At 43.4% G+C, this 19,799-nt stretch overlaps 1 protein-coding gene across 1 annotated transcript in view; it reads right to left on the bottom strand.

Moving 5' to 3' along the window:
• LRRC40 (leucine rich repeat containing 40) overlaps positions 1 to 19,799 on the bottom strand; it is a 38,660-nt gene that overhangs the window by 4,108 nt on the left and 14,753 nt on the right. Inside the window, exons 6-13 of the mRNA XM_055138684.1 lie at positions 17,223 to 17,365; positions 15,355 to 15,527; positions 13,081 to 13,168; positions 12,741 to 12,786; positions 9,078 to 9,186; positions 6,565 to 6,672; positions 3,569 to 3,679; positions 794 to 871 (exon numbers count right to left, since the gene is read on the bottom strand). Of these exons, the coding sequence (XP_054994659.1) occupies positions 794 to 871; positions 3,569 to 3,679; positions 6,565 to 6,672; positions 9,078 to 9,186; positions 12,741 to 12,786; positions 13,081 to 13,168; positions 15,355 to 15,527; positions 17,223 to 17,365 (856 nt within the window). The remainder of the gene's footprint in view (positions 1 to 793; positions 872 to 3,568; positions 3,680 to 6,564; positions 6,673 to 9,077; positions 9,187 to 12,740; positions 12,787 to 13,080; positions 13,169 to 15,354; positions 15,528 to 17,222; positions 17,366 to 19,799) is intronic.

The following is a 19,799-nucleotide window of genomic DNA, read 5'->3' as shown; positions in this document are numbered from 1 at the left end:
TTCCGTGCCTGAGAACGTGCGATTCGCTCTGCCCTCGACCTGGGTGTTCAGCAAACATCCTACGTCTGCCGTCCGGGGCAAGGCTGCTGGTCGGGCTTCCGGTCCCCTCAGGAAACACCTTTCTATGCCCTGAGCATCCAAGATGGATTGTAATTTCCCTGTTAGTTTCTTTGTCATTAGCTTTCTATGAGCCTAAACGTTTCTTCAACAGGTTAACAGGAATAAAAAAAAATACCAGACATCAGAGGCTAACGTTCTAGGAAAGCGATGTCACTAAGCAAAAAAAAAAAACCCCCAAGCCCCAGGATACTTAAGTAAAAGAGTCTTTTAAGTGGCTCTTTTAGTTACACCTAGAGACTTTTGTCACAGCCAGGACAGAAGCGTTAACTCCCTCCACTTGTGCCAACTATGACCTGGGAGTGAGCCATCACTCCTGTCTCTCCTCGGAAAAGGAGAGAAGAGAAGCGCTGTCAGCTACCAGCGTGTGTGTGTGTGTGTGTGTGTGTGTGCATGCATGCACGCATAGGGAAAGAGGTCCTGCCTTTCACATTATCTAATAGTATTACTAAAGTGACTAAAATTAAAATAACACATTTTAACTTTCTTTTTTGGTTTCTTGGCCTCGTCCGATGGTGCTTTGGGCTTCCTCGTGGCTATGCTCAGAGACCAACTGGGTGCCTAGGATAAACCCGGGTCAGCTGCGCGCACGGTGAGCACTTTACTTGCTCTGCGATCTCTCCTGCCCCACTAATTTCAAAACTCATTAGTCACAGATTTGTTGGCCATCTCTTACCTATTAAAAGAAAGATTGATTGTTTGTAATCGTATCAGCGAGTCCATTTCTTCAGGCAACGAACTTAAAATATTATTCCTAAATTGGAAAGAAAAGATGATTTGCAAAATTTAAAAATCTGATGTCAATTTCTAATAAAGGGATCAGTCGGACAAAAAAAATTACAGAGCCCAATTTGTCCATCTCTGATCTGATCTCACCGAGGCTGAATCCTGAGAATTCTGAATCAATCACGTACCTCATTAGGGTGCCAAATCTGAAAAATACCCACATGCAACCAAATGATAGCACTGTCCATTCTGAGGTCACGGGCTCACGGTCAGAAGTAGGAAGCAATTCTTTATTTCCTTTAAAAATGAGCTCAGCAAGAGTCTCACCACTGTAAATACTTCTCACGGTTTACTTGAGATCCTGCTTTTAAATGCTGTATTCGCGGAATACAGAAATTTGACTGATTCCTCACTGTGTCAATACACACAGTCAGAAGCAGACATGAAATTGTATTCCAAAAAAGAACGGAGAGAAACAGGGAAGAATGAAACAAAAAGGCTTTTCCGACCACACAGGGAGCGAGCAGTTCGATTTCTAAGCTTAGAACTTCAACTTGGACAGGGCGTGCTTGTTTGCTGAGACCTTACAATGGAACACGGCAGGAAACAGTGACATTCACGGAGAAAGAGGCACGAGGCGGAAGGAGTCCAGGGGCGCCTGGCTACTGAGGAGAGAAAATGCTCGCGGGAAACTCAGCTCCAGTCACAAGACCTGCTCCAGGCGACGCGCTTCTTTAGTCTGTGTTTCTGGACCTTTCTGACCCTGGCCCCATTCCGACCCTGGTTGCTTCCTGCGTCCATCCCCTGCCCCACCCACTGGCCCCTAGTCTTGAGCCACACCCCCACCTGCCCCAGGTGGCCACAGAGCTCCCAGCTGAGAAACGCTGCTCTAACCTACCTCCATGGCTAAAAAGTGAAGTGGTGATATGCAGACTTTCCCGAGCATAACCTAAATTTGCTTTACTTATCAAGTTTTTTCTAATTACCTCTTCTGTGTTAATAGACTGCAGGTACTTTGCTTTTATACTCTTGTACCTAATATCAGGCTTGAATACAGTTTTGATTTTTAGTGGCTAAAATTTGGTTTTGATTTTTGTTGATCTGGGGGCCACATCTGGCAGCGCTCAGGACTTACTCCTGGCTCTGCGCACAGGGATCACTCTTGGAAGTGCCCAGGGGACCTGGCAGGGGATGGGGACCAAACTTTGTGTGGTCGTGCGTGAGGCAAATGCCCTACCCACTGGACTCCCCAGCCCCCAAAAATTTATTTTTAAGTCTGCTATCAGCAAGGGTTACAGGTAGGGGCCCTCAGAGCCACTCAGAAGGACAAAAGAAAGAGACACAGCAAGGGGCCAGAGACAGAGACACAGGAGTGGACCAGAGAGACAGAGAGAGCAAAGGACAGAGAGACAGACAGCAAGGGCCGGAGAGACAGAGAGAGCAAAGGACAGAGAGACAGACAGCAAGGGCTGGTAACTCCTTCCCTCTGTCTGCACAGTTCACACTGAACCAAAATGCGTCTTCTGCTTTCCTGCCAGCACAGCTGCCACCCGAAGCAGAAGCAATGTGACAGCCCATCCAAGGTATTTGCTGTCATGCGCTCTGAAATACGTTTGTCTCCTCAGGAAAAACACCTTCCAAGGAAAGTATCCTCAGGAGCAGCATAAGAGCAGAGAGGAGCCCAGAGACACGGCTACCAGAGATGCAGAGCTCAAATAAAAAAAATCCAAGTCCAAGCAACTAAGTGATTATGTGCGACACAGTGACTTCCAAGGAACTATGAGCTCTCTAGTTCTGTCACTGCAGGAGCACAGAAAGCACCTTCCCCACAGCCTCTGCACAGCAAACAGTTTCCTTCGGGCGGTGTGCAAGTGTCCTCTCCCTTTCTTTCTGGCCTTGCGTGTTTAATGTGGTGCCGTGGGACCCCGCAGTCCCTTGGTAGAGCCTCGACAGAGGTTAGTGCCAGTTTCCTGGAGAATCTGTCCGTTCCTGCGTTAGCAGAGTCTAAACACTGTGAAATCACCGTATCACTGTCATCCTGTTGCTCATCAATTTGCTCGAGCGGGCATCAGTAACGTCTCCACGGTGAGGCTTGTTGTTACTGTTTTTGGCATATCGAATATACCACAGGGAGCTTGCCAGGCTCTGCTGAGTGGGACGTAGGAACTGAACCGGGGTCGGACGCGTGCAAGGCAAACACCCTACCCGCTGTGAAATACCCAAAATAATTTTGCCTCTTAACTTTACGTGAAAACTGCTCCCCAAAGTTAGGCTTCTGGATGAATCTATTTCATGAATACTCACTTTGGGGGCTTCTCCTAAATAGCATTTCATGAGCTAAAGAGCAGTGTTAAAGGCAGCTGCACGACACTTCATAGGACACTGCCTACCCATACCCCAAGAGTTCCACCACATCTGATGGAATTCAAAGAAAGAGGCAACCAACTTCAGAGGGAAATATTCTATTATCTGGTTCTGCTTTGGGTCAGGGATTGGGGTTTGGGATGGAAACACCCAAAATATGGTGGTCGGAATGTGTAATGGTGGTGGGGTTGGTGTTTGAATATTAAATGTAATCAAATATTGTGAACAACTTTATAAAATTAATTTTTTTTCTTAAAAAAGAGCAGTATCCTGACAGATGGAAGTACTTAAAGATACAAAAGTATCCAAATGATCAACTTGTAACAACAGTAAAACATGAAGCAACGGGACCAGTAATTACCTGAGATCTAGAAAAGTCAGTTTCTGAAGCATACACAACTCTGGAGGTATGAGGGAAAGCTTATTAAAACCGACATTGACATCAGAAACGGTTTCCTTCAGTTCTACAATCCTGAAACAGAAATCGTGAAAATTTCAGTATATTGGATTCACTGTTCAGTCTTCAAATTGAGCAGACATGTTAGGAAATGTGGTTTATTTCTGAGGGTAAAGGTTTTCTGTAACTTTGGGGAGCTGGCTGGTGACTGAGTGGCTGAAGCACGAGGCCCACAAGTTCTACTCCCAGGCTCCCACGTGAGACGAGCAGGCTGAGCGCCTGGCACCTCCAATAACTTCTGGCCACATCACAGCCAGGGGACTGCGAAGCCCCAACTGACAGGGTGACACCGGCAAGCACCGTAACTACAAAGGCGCTGCTGCCGCTGACGAGTGTGTATGTCAGCGTCACGGGCAGCCCGGGAGCACGCGTGAGCACCACAGCCGGATGCAGGGTCCTCCCCACAGCGAGCACAAGAGAAGACCTGTGAGCGCCACAGTCGAAGAGCCGACGGCAACCCTCCCTTCAACATCAACGGGGGGAAGAAAGAAAGGGAGAAGAAAAAGGCTTTCTGGAACTTTTCCTTTTCTCAGGAAGATCTCGGAGTACTGATATTTGAATATGCAACTGACAGAAAAGCGGTTTTTAAAACGTGGCATGGATGGCACCTATTCAAGAATTTCTACTTGGCCCTAAACGTAAGTGGGGGTTTGAGCTTTTCTTCCTGGAGGGCACCGCGGCAGTGCTCAGGAGGCATCTCCCCAGCTCCTACGGGGTGGTTAAGAACCAGGCCTTTGTACTTCAACGAGCTACGGGCAAAGGAAACGCAAGTCTAGACACAGGTCATACTCGAATCCGCTAATGAACTGTATTCCTTAGCTGGGCCACATCCATCTGGGAAGGGAGCAGCCCCTCTCAGAGCGCAAAACGTACCACCTGCATCTCAGACCTCAAAATCACTTTGCGAAAGAGATCACCTTTCGAAAGTAGAGCATGGTATTTGTTATTCAAGCTGTCACTGTACTGAATCTTGATTACAAGAAAACATTAGTATCTGGGTTTCACAAATAAGCCAACTTAAACACAGTTCATTTTTCCTCCCACATAAACACACACACACATGGTTAATAGTTTTAAAGTATAATGCTAATTTAAGTACACAAAATGGTCATACATGGGAGCAAAATATCGTTCAAGCCACTTTCCTCTATGACATCAGATGGAGTACAGAAAGGAAGACCACCAAAGTGCTGAGAAATGCAGCGAGGGAGGTGGGAGTTGGCACACGCAGCTGGCAAGGCTGTTCTGGCAAGTCTGGGGGTGTACGTAAGCTGACACCAAACTCGGGCCTGGTCATTTTCTGGAAATCTGGCCTAAGGCGACAACGATGCTCCCGCCCTGCCCCTCCCCTCCCTCTGCCACTTCTGCTATGAATGGAGGGGACTGTGGTTCTGATGGAGCCGGGGCACCTGGGCCACACAAAGTGGGGTATGTGTGTGTGTGTGTGTGGGGAAGGGCTGGGGAGGGGGCAGGGGATTTCAGAATGTCCTCAAATGCTAAGTGCGGGTTAAATGCTTCCTCGAGGCTATGCCACTTACTTTAGTTCTCATGTAGGATTGGGCATGTGTGTGAAACAAGGCGGTCTGTATTACCAGGTAAGGAAAGGAAGACCCGCCAGCTAGCAAAGCCACAGCAGCTCTGAGACCTAGAATTTCTGAGCCCGACGGCGTTACCTTCACCCTACCCTTCCTCTCAGGCTATTCTAATGACACGGCTGTCAGCCCTCTGGTTCGTTTCTGCGTGGGGAGACACCTGGCGTGCGCGGGGCTGCCCGTGGCTCTGCACTCAGGGCGGTCTGCGGGGCTGCGGCTGGACCTGGCTGGCGCCTGAAGGCAAGCGCCCTGCCCGCTGCACACTCTCCGGCCCATCTGTCGAGGCTCTTTGATGCTATGCTGATTCCCAGCATCCCATATAGTCCTCTGACTTCAAGACGATAATCTTTTCTACTGTCCCTTGGGGAGTGGGACACTCGACAGTGCCTGGGAAAACTATGCGGTACTGGGGGTCAAACCCAGGACTCTTCCACACAGGGCTCGTGTTCCAGGCTTTTGGGCTGACTCACGTGCCCCAATTGTCATCTTTAGGAGATGAATAGTGGTGATTTCCTACCAAAAAAGATGTATTAAACAGGACAAAGCACAATGCAAACAACTTCTAATCGCTGCAACTAAAATCTCCTTGTCTGAGAGGACAGTATCAGGGTTTGATCAAGTTTTATTATCAGCGAAAAGTGCAGTGGCAGCAATAGACTAACATAAACCCCAAGCTACAAGTTCCTGTTAATCTATAGAGCTAACTGTGGATGTCTTTTATTATTTTGGGGGAATAGTCTTTTAAAAATATTATTTTAATATTTAAGGAAAAAAAGTAATCTAATGCTTAAAATAATTTCATTCTCTGTATTTCTCATTTTTAAATGTAAAAGCTTCGCATATACAAACTCCTGGGCCTGGAAACAAATCGCCCAGATGGTAAGATTAAAAAATTTTTCTGTTTGGGGCTGGAGCAATAGTACAGCGGGTAGGGGTTTTGTCTTGCACGCGGCCGACCCGGGTTCGATTCCCAGCATCCCATATAGTCCTCTGAGCACCGCCATGGGTGATTCCTGAGTGCAGAGGCAGGAGTAACCCCTGTGCATTGCCAGGTGTGACCCATAAAGGAAAAAAACAAAAGAAAAGAAAAAATTTTTTTTTCAGTAAGTAAAATCTACAAAAACATAAACAATTGTAATGTTACTAAATTATAATTAAGGTAATTAAAAGACATACAAAACCCCCGTCTCAGAACACATGTTAAATATGTCTTGCTATTAAAAGGGATACTTAAGTAAATTTTGCTAAGTCCTTAAAATACAATTCAGAATGCAACACAGCTCAACAGACAGAATGAAAAGTCGGTACCTCTTGGGAATGTCACAAAGCTGATTCTTACTGAAGTTCACAGAAGTAATAACATTGCTTTTTACTGCATCAAACACCTCATCAGGAATCGAAGTTGCTTGTTTATCACTAAATGAAAAAATGGTTTTGAAAATGTATCATGTTTAGCAATACAGAAAGACAAAGGTTATTACTTTAAATTTTTAAAGACCTTTAAAGATTTTCCAAGAACTGTCAAGGCAGCTGATGATGAAGCTTTATAAAGAATGCCATAAAAGCTCCCCAGAATGTTAGCTAACAGGAATTCAAACAAATAACATAACAACGTAATAGGTATAAAAATATATCTTCAGTATCTAAGATGTCACAGAGTAAATGAATCAAATAATAATGCATTCTTCTACCATAGAGCAGAACTGTCTATAATTTTAAAAGCTGTTCTTACCACTTTTCTTAAAAACCTATTACTTATCAACTTTTGGGGTCTATACGGCTTACTTTGCAATAATCATTTTCCGAAGTTTAAACATTATACTAATTCTTTTCACATCTTAAACCAAGCAGACAGCTATTGCTGATCTGACCATTAATAAGTTTCATTACTCATCTTCCTTGAACCTCACTTCTGTGAAATTAGAATCTGAAGGTATTCGTTATTATTTATGCCACATCTTTTGCCAATGTAAATGTAAGTTTTCTTTGCATAAAAACTTCAGTGAGGTTTTCAATATTGTATCATCTTAAATGAAAGTACAGAACTCTGACATTTGCAGATTTAACAATCTGATGCTATAATTAGACATTATCCTTACACTCTTTCTTTGTGATTTTTAATGTCTAACACCATTATCCACTTAGAAGAAACTTTGATACAATGATAATAAATCAGAGTATGAATAAGAAAACAGTATAGCATAGTAATGAGTAATACTGAAACTGTAAGAAAGGCACGGTAATAAAGATAGGGAAAACGATAGCTTAAATTTCACACTTATTATTATGCCTTCTACTTCTACTTTAGGAACCGAATTTCTGCCTTGCAGATGCAGCATTTTTATCTTTTCAGCACAAAATGCTCAAGTCATGGGAAACTGATTTATGCTCATCAAACTTGGAAAAATATCACTGTATCACTGTCATCCCGTTGATCACCGATTTTCTCGAAGGGGCACCAGTAATGTCTCCATTCATCCCGGCCCTGAGATTTTAGCAGCCTCTCTTTACTCGTTCTTCCCAACGGTGCCGCACTGGAGGCTCTTTCAGGGTCAGGGGAATGAGACCCATCACTGTTACTGTAACTGGCATATCAAATACGCCACAGAGAGCTTGCCAGGCTCTGCCGTGGCAAGAGATTTCCTAAGAGACATTTTGGAAAAATAATGCTATGTGAAAAAATTCAGAGCAACAGTACAGCGGCTAGCTTTCAGGGAGTCCCCTGAGGACCGCTTGGGGTGACCCCTGAGTGCAGAGCCAGGAGTGAGCCTCGAGCACAGCTGTGTGTGACCCAGAAAAATGGAAAAAAACCAAAGCAAACCGCCAACCAACACAGCTGTAGGGGGGGTTCAGGAGGACACTGTGGGCAGGAGCAACAGTCCGTCAGGGAGGGCACCCGCCTGGCACGTGGCCAACCAGGGTCAACCCCTGGCACCCCTCAGGGTCCCCTGAACTCTGTTGGGAGTGATCCCCGAGCACCACTGGATGCGCACCCCCTCCCTCCCTCAACAAACTCCCCCCAAAACATTAAACAAAATTCAGTTGAAGGAATTTATGCTGTGAGACTGATATCTAATCTTTATAAATAGAGTATATCTTTTCAACTAGTCTCTGTGAAAACCAAATTACGACATATTTAACATAAAAATGACCTAAGGCACCGGGTGTAAAGAGCTATTAGGTTTTTGTGGTATCTGTGCCATGTAAAAGCGGGAAAGGTTACTAGAAAAACACTGTTTCGATACTATTTTATAGACTGGAGATAAAAAACAAGAACATGTATCAAGAGACATGGAGGGAGTGGAAGCCAGGGCTAAAAGAAATAACTACGAAATTCTAAGGCAGGAGCCAAGGAGGTCTGGGCTTTGAGTCACAGAAATGTCCTTTCCTGAGATCATTCATGTATTATTTACCTGTCAAACACAACAAACGCCAATGGCCGAAGGACTGGGATTTAAGTTCACCGTCCTTCTAACATGTTTTGATCTCAGCACGGGTATCCAACTGCTATTCTAAGTCAAATGCTCACGTGCTCTGAGATATTCTTCTTCATAATTGTCCTTTTCCTGAAGAATTATTTCTAATTGTTTCCTAAGTGGAAACGTATAAAAGGTGAATGAAGGGGCCGAAGTGACAGTCCGGCACAGAGGGCACTTGCCTTGTACGCAGGCAGCCTGGGAGCGGTCCCCAGCATCCCATATGGTCCCCTGAACACAGAACCAAGACTGACCCGTGAACGCAGAGCCCGGAGAAAGCCCTGAGCACTGCCAGGTGTGACCCCACAACAGAAACAAAAGCGAACGAAAAAGGGGATGACATACCTGTAGTCTAGTAATTTTAATGTGACGATAGCATGGACATTGACTCTGGACTCACTGGGCAGTGTCATGGCTGTGTCTGTGCCAGAGTCACTTTGGCAAGGCCCGTCATCTAGAAAAAAACATTACACAAAAGCAATTACTGACCTTACACAGTCGCATTTAAAACGTGCAACTGTGCAATAGTACACGATTCCTAGACACTGCTGGGATGTCAGCCAGATGCCTTACTTCTGCCTTACCTCACTAACTCAACCTGGGTCGGGGGGCCGTAATATTAACAGAGAGGAGTTACTATAATACTGCTTCCAAGTCCTTTATTTTTAAATTTCATTATTTTATTTTATTTTATCTTTTTTTTTTTTTGCTTCCAAGTCTTCTAATAAATACTACTGTGAGGAAATCTGGCAGTCAGGAAAAAACAGAGAAATAAATGTCTCAAGAGAAAGACTGATGAATAGGACTCCTCCTAAGCCAAATAATGCAAACCATTCAAAGAAAATTTGTCAACAACAAATTTAGTTCCTCCAAACTGTCTACCAAATAGGCATATGCTGTCTTTTCATTTTAGGATACAATGATGTTGATTATTCCCAATCACTTTAGATTTGGCAATTTACATAATCAAGCAATCTTTGGCACATCATGTTAAAACATTTTCTTAGCAAAATGTAGGACTTTATTTTCAATAGTTAAGTCCCTAAAACACATGCATCTTCACACATCACACATAATCAACACCCTCACTCTATCCAGAGACTGTTTAACACTGCCATCATATGGTACAAAACACAAAACAAACAATACAAATTTTAAGGAAATGGCTTCATGATTTATCTGGCAAAAGAGAAGTGTGCAACCCTGTAAGTGAAATATCCAATCAGATTTGCATGGAAAACAGTTTCAAATTATTAATGATTAACTTTGTGCTCTGTGGAAGAGAAATAAACAATTGGCACACAAGTAAGTAGTAGAAATAACAAGTTTTGTAGAAATTGCCTTTGTTAGGCTTTGGGACCACACCTGAAGTGCTCGGAGGCTACTCCCAGCTGTGTGAGGGGAGCTCCCAGCTCTGCTAGGAGGAACTGAACCCTAGTCTTATACAAAACACACCATCTGCCCTTCTGTGCTCTCTCCCCAGCCGTTAGAAGCCACTCTGATTGGGAATGATCAGTTTCATTGTTCTCCCAAACTGAGAAGCAAGCAGATATACAGACAGTGTTTAACCGATAGGTCTTTGATGTTTCTGGACTGAAGCAAGATCAAAGATACCAAGAATTTTTAACATTATTCTGGCAAGGCTTTTCTGCTCTAGACATATGGATACTGAGACTGTTAACAGCCTTAGTTGTTTTTTTTTGTTTTTTTTTTTTTTTGCTTTTTGGGTCACACCCGACAATGCACAGGGGTTATTACTGGCTCAGGCACACAGGAATTACTCCTACTGGTGCTCAGGGGACCATGTGGGATGCTGGGAATTGAACCCAGCAAACGCCCTACCTGCTGTGCTATTGTTCCAGCCCCAACAGTCTTAATTTCTGACTAGATTGCTTCTGTCAAGCCACAAAATCATGGTGATCCAGTTAAACATACAAAGGTAGTACAACAAAGCAAAGATTTTTTCGCAAAATATTAAAACAATGGGATGCACAATGGAAAGAAAAAAATCCTTGTTCATAAGAGTTGGAAACAAAGACAATCTTTAGTAGGTGAATGGGTAAACAAATTGGGTTCATGCAGACAACAAGGCCAAAGAAAGAAAAAAGGAGCTATGAAGTCATGAAAAGAAACACACACACACACAAAGGAGGGACTTAAATGTAGATTACAGTGATAGAATTGAGTTCAAAAGGCTATCTACTATATGGCATCATTTATGTGACATTCTTAAAAAATAAAAATATCAATCGTTGCCAAAAGAATCGGTGGATCACAGAACGTTTGTATTTTTTAAATTATTTGGCCATGACAGGGATCAAACCAGGGCCGTGACAGGGATCAAACACATACAACAGAAGGGCGCTATATCTGAGTCCTGATAACAAGAATTTTTAAAGCAGTGAGAAAACACTACATGATACAATGATGGATATATATTTATATTCATTATAAAAGTTTATAATATTTATAATATATTCAGACTGGAGCGATAGCACAGCGGGTAGGGTGTTTGCCCTGCAATACGGCCAACCCGGGTTCGATTCCTCTGTCCCTCTCAGAGACCTTGGCAAGCTACCGAGAGTATCCTGCCTGCATGGCAGAGCCTGGCAAGCTACCCATGGCGTATTCGATATGCAAAAACAGTAATAACAAGTCTCACAAGGGAGACATTACTGGTGCCCCCTCGAGCAAATCAATAAAAAACAGGACTATAGTGCTAAGTGCTATATTTATATACATAGTTGAATTTATAGCATTTTATACATATACATATATATTTGTTGTATACACAATGTACAACATTAAGAATGAGCCCAGAGGTAATTGTGGACGAGGGGCAATTATGGCTAGAGTCCATCCTTTGCTGGAATGGACATTTATAGACACAGGCACATACACATAAGCCATGCTTGCAAGTGTATATATAACAGGTCAGACACGTGTGGAGACGCAGGATAGCTTTTAAATTTACTTTTGAGTGTCTGGGGAGCTAGTACAGAGGTCAAGGCACTTGCATGCACATGGCTGACCCCAGTTCAGGCTGATCCCTGGGGCCAAATACGGCCCCCTGAGACCTGAGCACTGCCGGGTAAGGCCCAGCATGCCCCTTAAATTAAAAAAAATAATAATAAATAGGTTAACTGACTTCTGATATTCCTCAATGACAGGAAACTAGCATTTCCAAAGAATATTTATTTGAAAGGTAAAGCGGAAGACAGAAATAACTGAAATGTGTCCTTTTCTCATTCATTTAACATGAAATAACCGGCACCAAGATGCAGGGCGAGGCCGTGCACGGCCAAGAGTGATGAACTGTGTCAGCAGCTCCGCAGTGAGCCTGCACGTTCTGAAGTGGTCTGCTCCGCAGCACTACCCCGGCACAGCTCACTTTCCGGAGGATGCTGGAGGAAGCTACAATGGCACATATGAAATTAAAGCGAGACTGTATCGTACTTGCGTCAAAAATTGAATTTACCATGCTAGGGTTGCATGGTGGTAGAGTGCTTGCCTCGCATGTATGAGGTTCTGAGTTCAACACCTGGAATCAAAAATTAATCTACTATACATTTTTTTCTTAGTGTATGTCTATGTTCACAACATAGCTTCAAAAAAAAAAAGGTGTATGTGGGGGGCATTTTTTGCAGCATTTTATTTTGGTCAGAACTTCACAAAGCTATGCATATAGCAGATATGACTTGACTTCTCGTCAAAAGAACCTATTTATTAAACTAAAAAAGTCAATATTTTCTCTTTAACCAATGCTGAAGCATTAGATGCCTACTCAATCTGTTATAAATTCTAATTCACGTCTGAAAATATGAACTAAAAGGATTAAGAGTAATGTTTTAAAAATAAGCATAATCTATTTAGATTCAGAATTAGACGTCACACTTGCAAGGGTTCTAAATACCCAAACAACCAGTAGATCTGTAAAGCAAGCAGACTATTAACACTTTACCACCTTTCATATAATCCTTCAAAATTAAGGCAGAAACAGGAAGGTACCTATGATCTTACTCCGCAGATATTTCAGAACTTCTTGGGTTCCCTTCTGAAAAAGTGAAAAGACGCATTTACCAACTTGTAACTTGCAGTTTTATAGAATATTAAAATATCTATGAACACTTAAAGAGAAAAAAAGAGTTGATGGGGCTGGAGCAATATCACAGCAAGTAGGGCACTTGCCTTGCATGTGGCCAACCCAGGTTTGACCCTACCCCCACCCCACCCCCCGCCAGGAGTAATCCTTGAGCAGAGCCCGGTGTAAGCCCCTAGTACAACGGGGTGTGGGCCAAAAACCAAAATGAGAAAAAGAAAAAAAAAGTTAAGTTCTAATTTTACTTACATTTATAATTTCTCTTCGAATGGTTCTCAGAGGATTTCCTTCAAGTGCCAAGAATTTCAAATGAAGATTTCCCAATGTGTAGGGCAGACTGTAAAATATTAAATTGATTTCAGGGAAAACATTAAATATAATTCAAACCAATGACTATAAAAACAAACTAATAATATATGACAATGTATCATATTCTCAAAGAAAGCCCAAGTACTGTAGGACTGAAGTATCATTGTTTAAAAAAAATTTTTTTTAGAACATTACAAAGCCATTCACGATAGAATTTCCCTGATGATGCGGCATTCCAATCCCCACACCCCCACAGTCTCATTTCCCAGTACCAGTATCCCCAGGGTCCCTCCCATCACCGCCCACCCCCCACACCTTGTCTGCCTCTTTGGCAGGCATAAAGCATTACTTTTTGAGATAAATATTAAACATGCACAGAAAAAATGTCAGGATTAATTTAGATAGAAATAGCCATATTGTAGGGACTGAAATGTTAGTACAAACAGGTGCCTTGCACACAGCTGACCGGGGTTTGGTCCACAGCATCCCATATGGTCCCCTGACTACCGCCAGGAGTAATTGCTGAGGGCAGGACCAGGGCCCTCCAAAAGAAACAATCACATTATGCACTAAATTAGAATGTATCTATGAAATACTGGCTAAATCATAGTCAGTACTGAAAAGCGTTCAAAAATCAATCAGGGCTGCAGAGCTTGAGGCACCTGCTTGCACGCGGCCAACTCAGTTTGGATCCCCGGTACCACATATGGTCCCTGGAGCACAGCAGGGATCCTGAGCAGTCAGGACTAGCCCCCGAGCACTGCTAGGTGTGGGCCTCAAGTTTAAAAAATAAATAAATAAAAATTAAAAAAAAAAACCCACCTAAAAATCAATCAACTGCCAAATACTACTTTCTCTATCAAACTCTATCAATCCTCTCAAATGCTGCAATTCTCATTGTCACTGCTTACAAAAGCTCCTTATTAGTTGATAAAAACGGACTTTCAACTTTTCATTTTTATGGGGGACCCGTGGGGATGGGTCTGCGGGACTGAGGGTAAAACTCAGGGGCTCCCAAACGAGGCATGCACTCCCCCACTGGGATCATCTCGCAGATCCTGCAAAACTGACTCTTCTTTTGCTTCTGCTTTTGCCACCTGGCAGTGCTCAGGGGTCACTCCTGGCTCTGTGGTCAGGGCTAATGCCATGCGGACACAGAGGGGACCAGATTGGATGCTGGGGGTTGAACCAAGGCCGCCCACGTGCAAGGCAAACACGTTTCCTGTGCTCCAGCCCTGAAAATGTCTTCAGAGGCATCCAAAGAGCATTTTCACATGGCTTCCGTTTACTTCTCAATCTCCAAATTCTTGTCATTCCCCACCTTGACCCATGGAGACCAGCGTCAGGCCTGCGGTTACTAAGGGCCCCCTGTTGGGCAAATCATTCTGGCCAACCTACAAGTGCACTTGAAAATGACGGTCACCTTTGAAAGATTTGGGAGAAATTTCAAACCTATTGGCTATGTTTTTCTTTCTTTTTTTTTTTTTTTGCTTTTTGGGTCACACCTGGCAATGCACAGGGGTTACTCCTGGTTCTGCACTCAGGAATTACTCCTGGCTCTGCACTCACTCAGGAATTACTCCTGGCAGTGCTCAGGGGACCATATGGGATGCTGGAAATCAAACCCGGGTCAGCCGAGTGCAAGGCAAACGCCCTACCCGCCGTGCTATCGCTCCAGCCCCCACAGCTATATTTTTCAATGCTGTGCTCAGCGCTTGTGTCTTCTCTTCTCAGCTCACCTCCTCCTAAAGCTCACCTAAGACTGATTTTCTTCAACACAGACACTGATTTAAAAGTTCAAGAGTGAAGAAGAGAAAAGGTAAAAGTTCAGCCTTCCCAGAGTTACTTCTAGTGGGTCAGAGGAATCCGTACACACAGCTGAGTCTAGAGCAGGGTCAATGTGCCACCAAGGACAATACCCAATTAATCGATGCCTGCAGGAGTCCGCGGCTCAATGTCCCGGGTTTCATTCTGAAAATGATCTCTATGTGAGTTTCGCTGACTGTTGTTGATTTTGAGATTTCACGATTTTTGGTTTTTCTTTTTTGGTTAAAAAGCAGAGGCTGTGTTTGACTACACTGTTTCGTTCCGCGATATCAGACTCAGAGCCTCACACCTGCCAAGCACATGCTCTACCAGCGAGCTCCACTCCTAGCCTAAAGAGGACAACCCAAGACAGACATGATTTCTTACTCCTCTGACCTTCCAACTTACCCACTAATATCATTGTTGCTTAGGTCCAGCCTTTCCAAAGACTGCAGGAGGGCAATTTCATCGGGAAGAGACTTTAACTTGTTATCCCGCAAGTCTAGCACCAGGATAGAGTTCAGGTGTTTAAGATGCTCCGCCCCTAACGTTTCAATCTGGTTTTCACCCACATGAAGCTCCTGTGAGAACAAGAATGCATCGTGTGTATTTAGGTACCCAAGTTTCTACTAGGTAACAAATGAAACTGAAAACCACTTGGAAAAAGTAAAACTCGCTAATCTCCAAACTGCTTAAATTTTCGATTACATTTGTGCTACCTTACTGTTAAGGAAAACTGACAGAAACTTTTGGAAGAATTTTATAGAAATTTAAAATAAGCAAACGGGGATATAGCCAGTGACAGAGCATGTGGTTAGCAAGAATGAGGAAGATGTGGATTAAGCCCGTGGTACACCCCCTGCCAAATAAATAATCAAATGAATACTAAAGGTTTACTCTGGGGGCCGGAGTGGCATTACAGCGGGAAGGGTATCTGCCATGCATGTGGCTAACCTGCATTCAATACCTGGTACCCCGTATGGTCCCCCCAGCACCGCCAGGAGTAATTCCTGACTGCAGAGCCAGGAGTAAACCTTGAGAACTGCTAGACCCCAAAATTCAAGAAATAACGGTTTAATCTGGACGGGAATTCAAAGTTTATAAAGCCAAGGTAGAGAAATTATTTATTAGCTTTATATAATTAATGAAAACATAAATACAAGGACTGATGAAAAAAACTTAAGTTTCAAAGTAAATCAATATCCATCTGGCTTCCAGTGGACAGCATTTTAATCCAATATTGACATGTTCCGAGTTTCAGTATCAATTTTTAACAAACTCGTATTACAGTTTGTTATTCGATATACTACTTAGTATTTATTACATATACTGATATCTCATTAACAAAATCTGTAACGATCAGACAAGTAATGTTATTAAATAACTCAGTTTTATCACTATCGCCATTTTATCTGGAGGAATTTGGGGGCCACACTTGGCAGTACTCACTCTTTCCTGGCTCTGTGCTCAGGTACCACTTCTGGCAGGGTTTGGGGAACCATACGAGGTGCCGGGGATCAAACCCTGGTTGGCTACAGGCAGAGCAAGAAGCTTACCCACTGTACTAGGAAGCTTCCACCATTTTATTTTTTCAAAAGTTTTTAGCAGTACTGAATAAAAAGCATAAACTGGGTAGTTTTCAGAGAGGACTCTTCTCGCAGTGCTCAGACCCCCTGGTGCTCAGGGCCCACTAGGAGTATACCAAGTGATCTAGAGCCAAGTAGAGCTGGGGATCCCTCCCGGCGCCTAGGGCCGTGCTTCCTCACCTGACCGGCAACCCTGGGCCACGACACAGTAAGAGAGCTAATGTACAGAACACAACTGGGGCCTGGAAACTAATGTTAGACGCTACCTTGTGAACCAGCACTTAGCCAATGAGAAACATTTTCCCTACAGGCAGGCCAGGCTTCTAGATGGCCACACAGACAATGTTAGTTACAAACTTCCACAAGTGAAAAGCATAGGTTTCTCTTTTAACTTATTTCTTAGACCAAACAAAACAAAACAAAACAAAACTGCTTACTACTAACAATACTGTTTATGCCATTAGTCAAATTAAAAGTTCTGAAATATATCAGCAGAGGGAAAACACAGTGCTTATACTCAATACCAAAATTAACTCTTCTTAAAAAAGCATTCACTTTCTCGGGCTGGAGCAATAGCACAGCGGGTAGGGTGTTTGCCTTGCACGCAAAAAAAAAAAAAAAAAAAAAAAATTCACTTTCTTAATAAGCTTTCGGAAAATGATATAGTTAGCCCAGAGTCAAGAAGTGTACCTTTAATAGCTTACAAGAAGGAAATTCTGGTAGAGACCGTAGTTTATTCCTCCGCAAATAAAGCAATTCTAGTGACTCCATACTAGCCAATTCAGGAGGTATAGTTTCCAAGAGATTTGAGTTACAATCCAAATGCTTTAATCCTGTAAAATATATTAAGGGCAAAGCAGAAACAACAGAAAAAAAATTAGTCTATAACTGTATATACCTTCAAAAGTTGTTATTATTATTACCACGGGAGTGCCTGGCTAGTGCCATAAAATTAAAAACACAAGACTTTCACTGAATCAATGAGCAGATTAAAGAAGCTTTCCCCACATTTAATTATAAGAGAATATTCAAATTATGATTTAGCAATAGTCTAAAATGTTATTATAGTCTATAGTAGATTTTAAAAAAAGTATTCTGGGGGCTGGAGCAATAGCACAGTGGGTAGGGCGTTTGCCTTGCACTTGGCCAACCCGGGTTCGATTCCCAGCATCCCATATGGTCCCCTGAGCACTGCCAGGAGTAATTCCTGAGTGCAAAGCCAGGAGTAACTCCTATGCATCGCTGGGTGTGACCCAAAAAGAAAGAAAAAAAAAGTATTCTGGATGGTTTAAGTACTTTAAAACATATAAACTGCAAACAATTAGATTATTATTTCTCTTTAAATTTCTCAAATTATTATTATTATAAATATTTAAGAAAAAGCTCAAGGTAGAATACAAATATGTACGTTTATTGATTGCATGAATGAATATCAAGTAACCCGGATTAGTTCCGTCTATTCTTCAAGGCGACCTTGTTTCTGCCATCAAGCCTTGATTGCTACGCTCTCCTCCCCACTATCCTTCTGGTCCTGCTTCCCACTTCCTCTTTCAAATCTCTTTTCTTCCCCGTTAAATGACATGAACTAGGAAACGCCTTGGTGTGGCTGCTCTTAGGAACAACACAGCTCAGGAAGAATGTTTTCACTTGCAGTATCTTCCCTTTACTTCCCAGATTTTTCTTTCTTCAAAGGCAGAATAGAAAACCGGGGAAAAAAGTAAAGGTATTCAACAATTCAAAACACAACGTTCTACCTAATCTGTATTATTATTATTTTTGTTTGGGGGTCACACCCGGTGGTGCTCAGGGATCACTCCTGGCAGTGCTCAGGGGACCATATGTGGTGCCAGGGATTGAACCCAGGTCGGCTGCAGGCAAGGCAAGTGCCCTTCCCACTGCAATGTCATTCTGGTCCCACTAATCCATATTAAATTCTTTCACTCTGAACATCATATATTTCCACAAAATCCTTCTCAACCCTCAAATCTAAATAGGCAACCTTCATTCTTGCAACTTTTTCCTTGTACTGAGTCCGCTGATTTTAACATAATTTAAAACTGAGCTGATATACTGCCTTAGACTGCTTCTTTTATAGCACTGTAGCACTGTCGTCCCGTTCATTGATTTGCTTGAGTGGGCACCAGTAACGTGTCCATTGTGAGACTTGTTACTGTTTTTGGCGTATCGAATACACCACAGGTAGCTTGCCAGGCTTTGTTGTGTGGTCAGGATACTCTTATATCACTGTCACTGTCATCCTGTTGTTCACCAATTTGCTTGAGCGGGTGCCAGTAATGTCTCTATTCATCCCAGCCCTGAGATTTTAGCAGCCTCTCCTTACTCACCCTTCCAAACGGTGCCGTATTGGAGGCTCTATCAGGGTCAGGGGAATGAGACCTGTTATTGCTACTATATTTGGCATACCAAATACGCCATGGAGAGCTTGCCAGGCTTGGCTGACAAATAACATATAAAGAAAATTCTGTATCAAGTAATCACTGAGGCCTCTCCCCTCCTTTCCTCTCCCTCCATCCTATTTTGTTCTATGAGCAGCTCACAAGTGCCATCAGGTAAAACTGTCCTTTGAGATCGGCTTGTTTTTATTTTGCTGGGTTTTTTTTTCTTTTGCCAGGGTTCGGGGACCACACCGGGCAGTGCTCAGGACTTACTGTTTACTGTCGTCTCTGCACTCAGAGATACTCCTGGTCGTGCTTGGGGAACCATTTGGGATGCCAGGGGTGGGACCCAGGTTTGCCTCTCGCCAGGCAAGTGCCCTCCCCGCTGTGCCAACACTGTAGTCCCTGAGATCAGCTTCGTCCTTTGCGTAACGTCTTCAAGCACTGCCCATGCTGTTTGTGCACCAATTCTCTTCCTTTTAAAGACTCGGCTAGTGGAGGGGGGGAGGGAATGGAGTGATACTACAGCAGGGAGGGTGTTTGCCTTGCATAAGGCCGACCTGGGTTCGATCTCCAGCACCCCATAGGGTCCCCCAGCACCACTAGGAGTGATTCCTGAGTGCAGAGCCAGGAATAACCCCTGAGCATCGCCGGATGTGACCCCCAAAAAACAAAACAAAAAAGACTTCGTTGTGGGGCAGGAGCAATAGTTGAGCATGTAAGGCATTTGTCTTGCACAAAGTTGATCTGGGTTCGTCCCCGGCACCCCATAGGGTCCCCTGAGCACCGCCAGGAGAGACTCCTGAGTGCAGAGCGAGGAGGAACCTCTGAGCGTTACCAGGTGTGGCCCCAAAACCAAAAATAAATAAAT

Source organism: Sorex araneus, chromosome 5 (assembly GCF_027595985.1).
Source record: "Sorex araneus isolate mSorAra2 chromosome 5, mSorAra2.pri, whole genome shotgun sequence".
Taxonomy (NCBI): Eukaryota; Metazoa; Chordata; class Mammalia; order Eulipotyphla; family Soricidae; genus Sorex; species Sorex araneus.
Note: the sequence above shows the minus strand (reverse complement) of the source record. Positions and strands in the feature narration are given on the sequence as shown.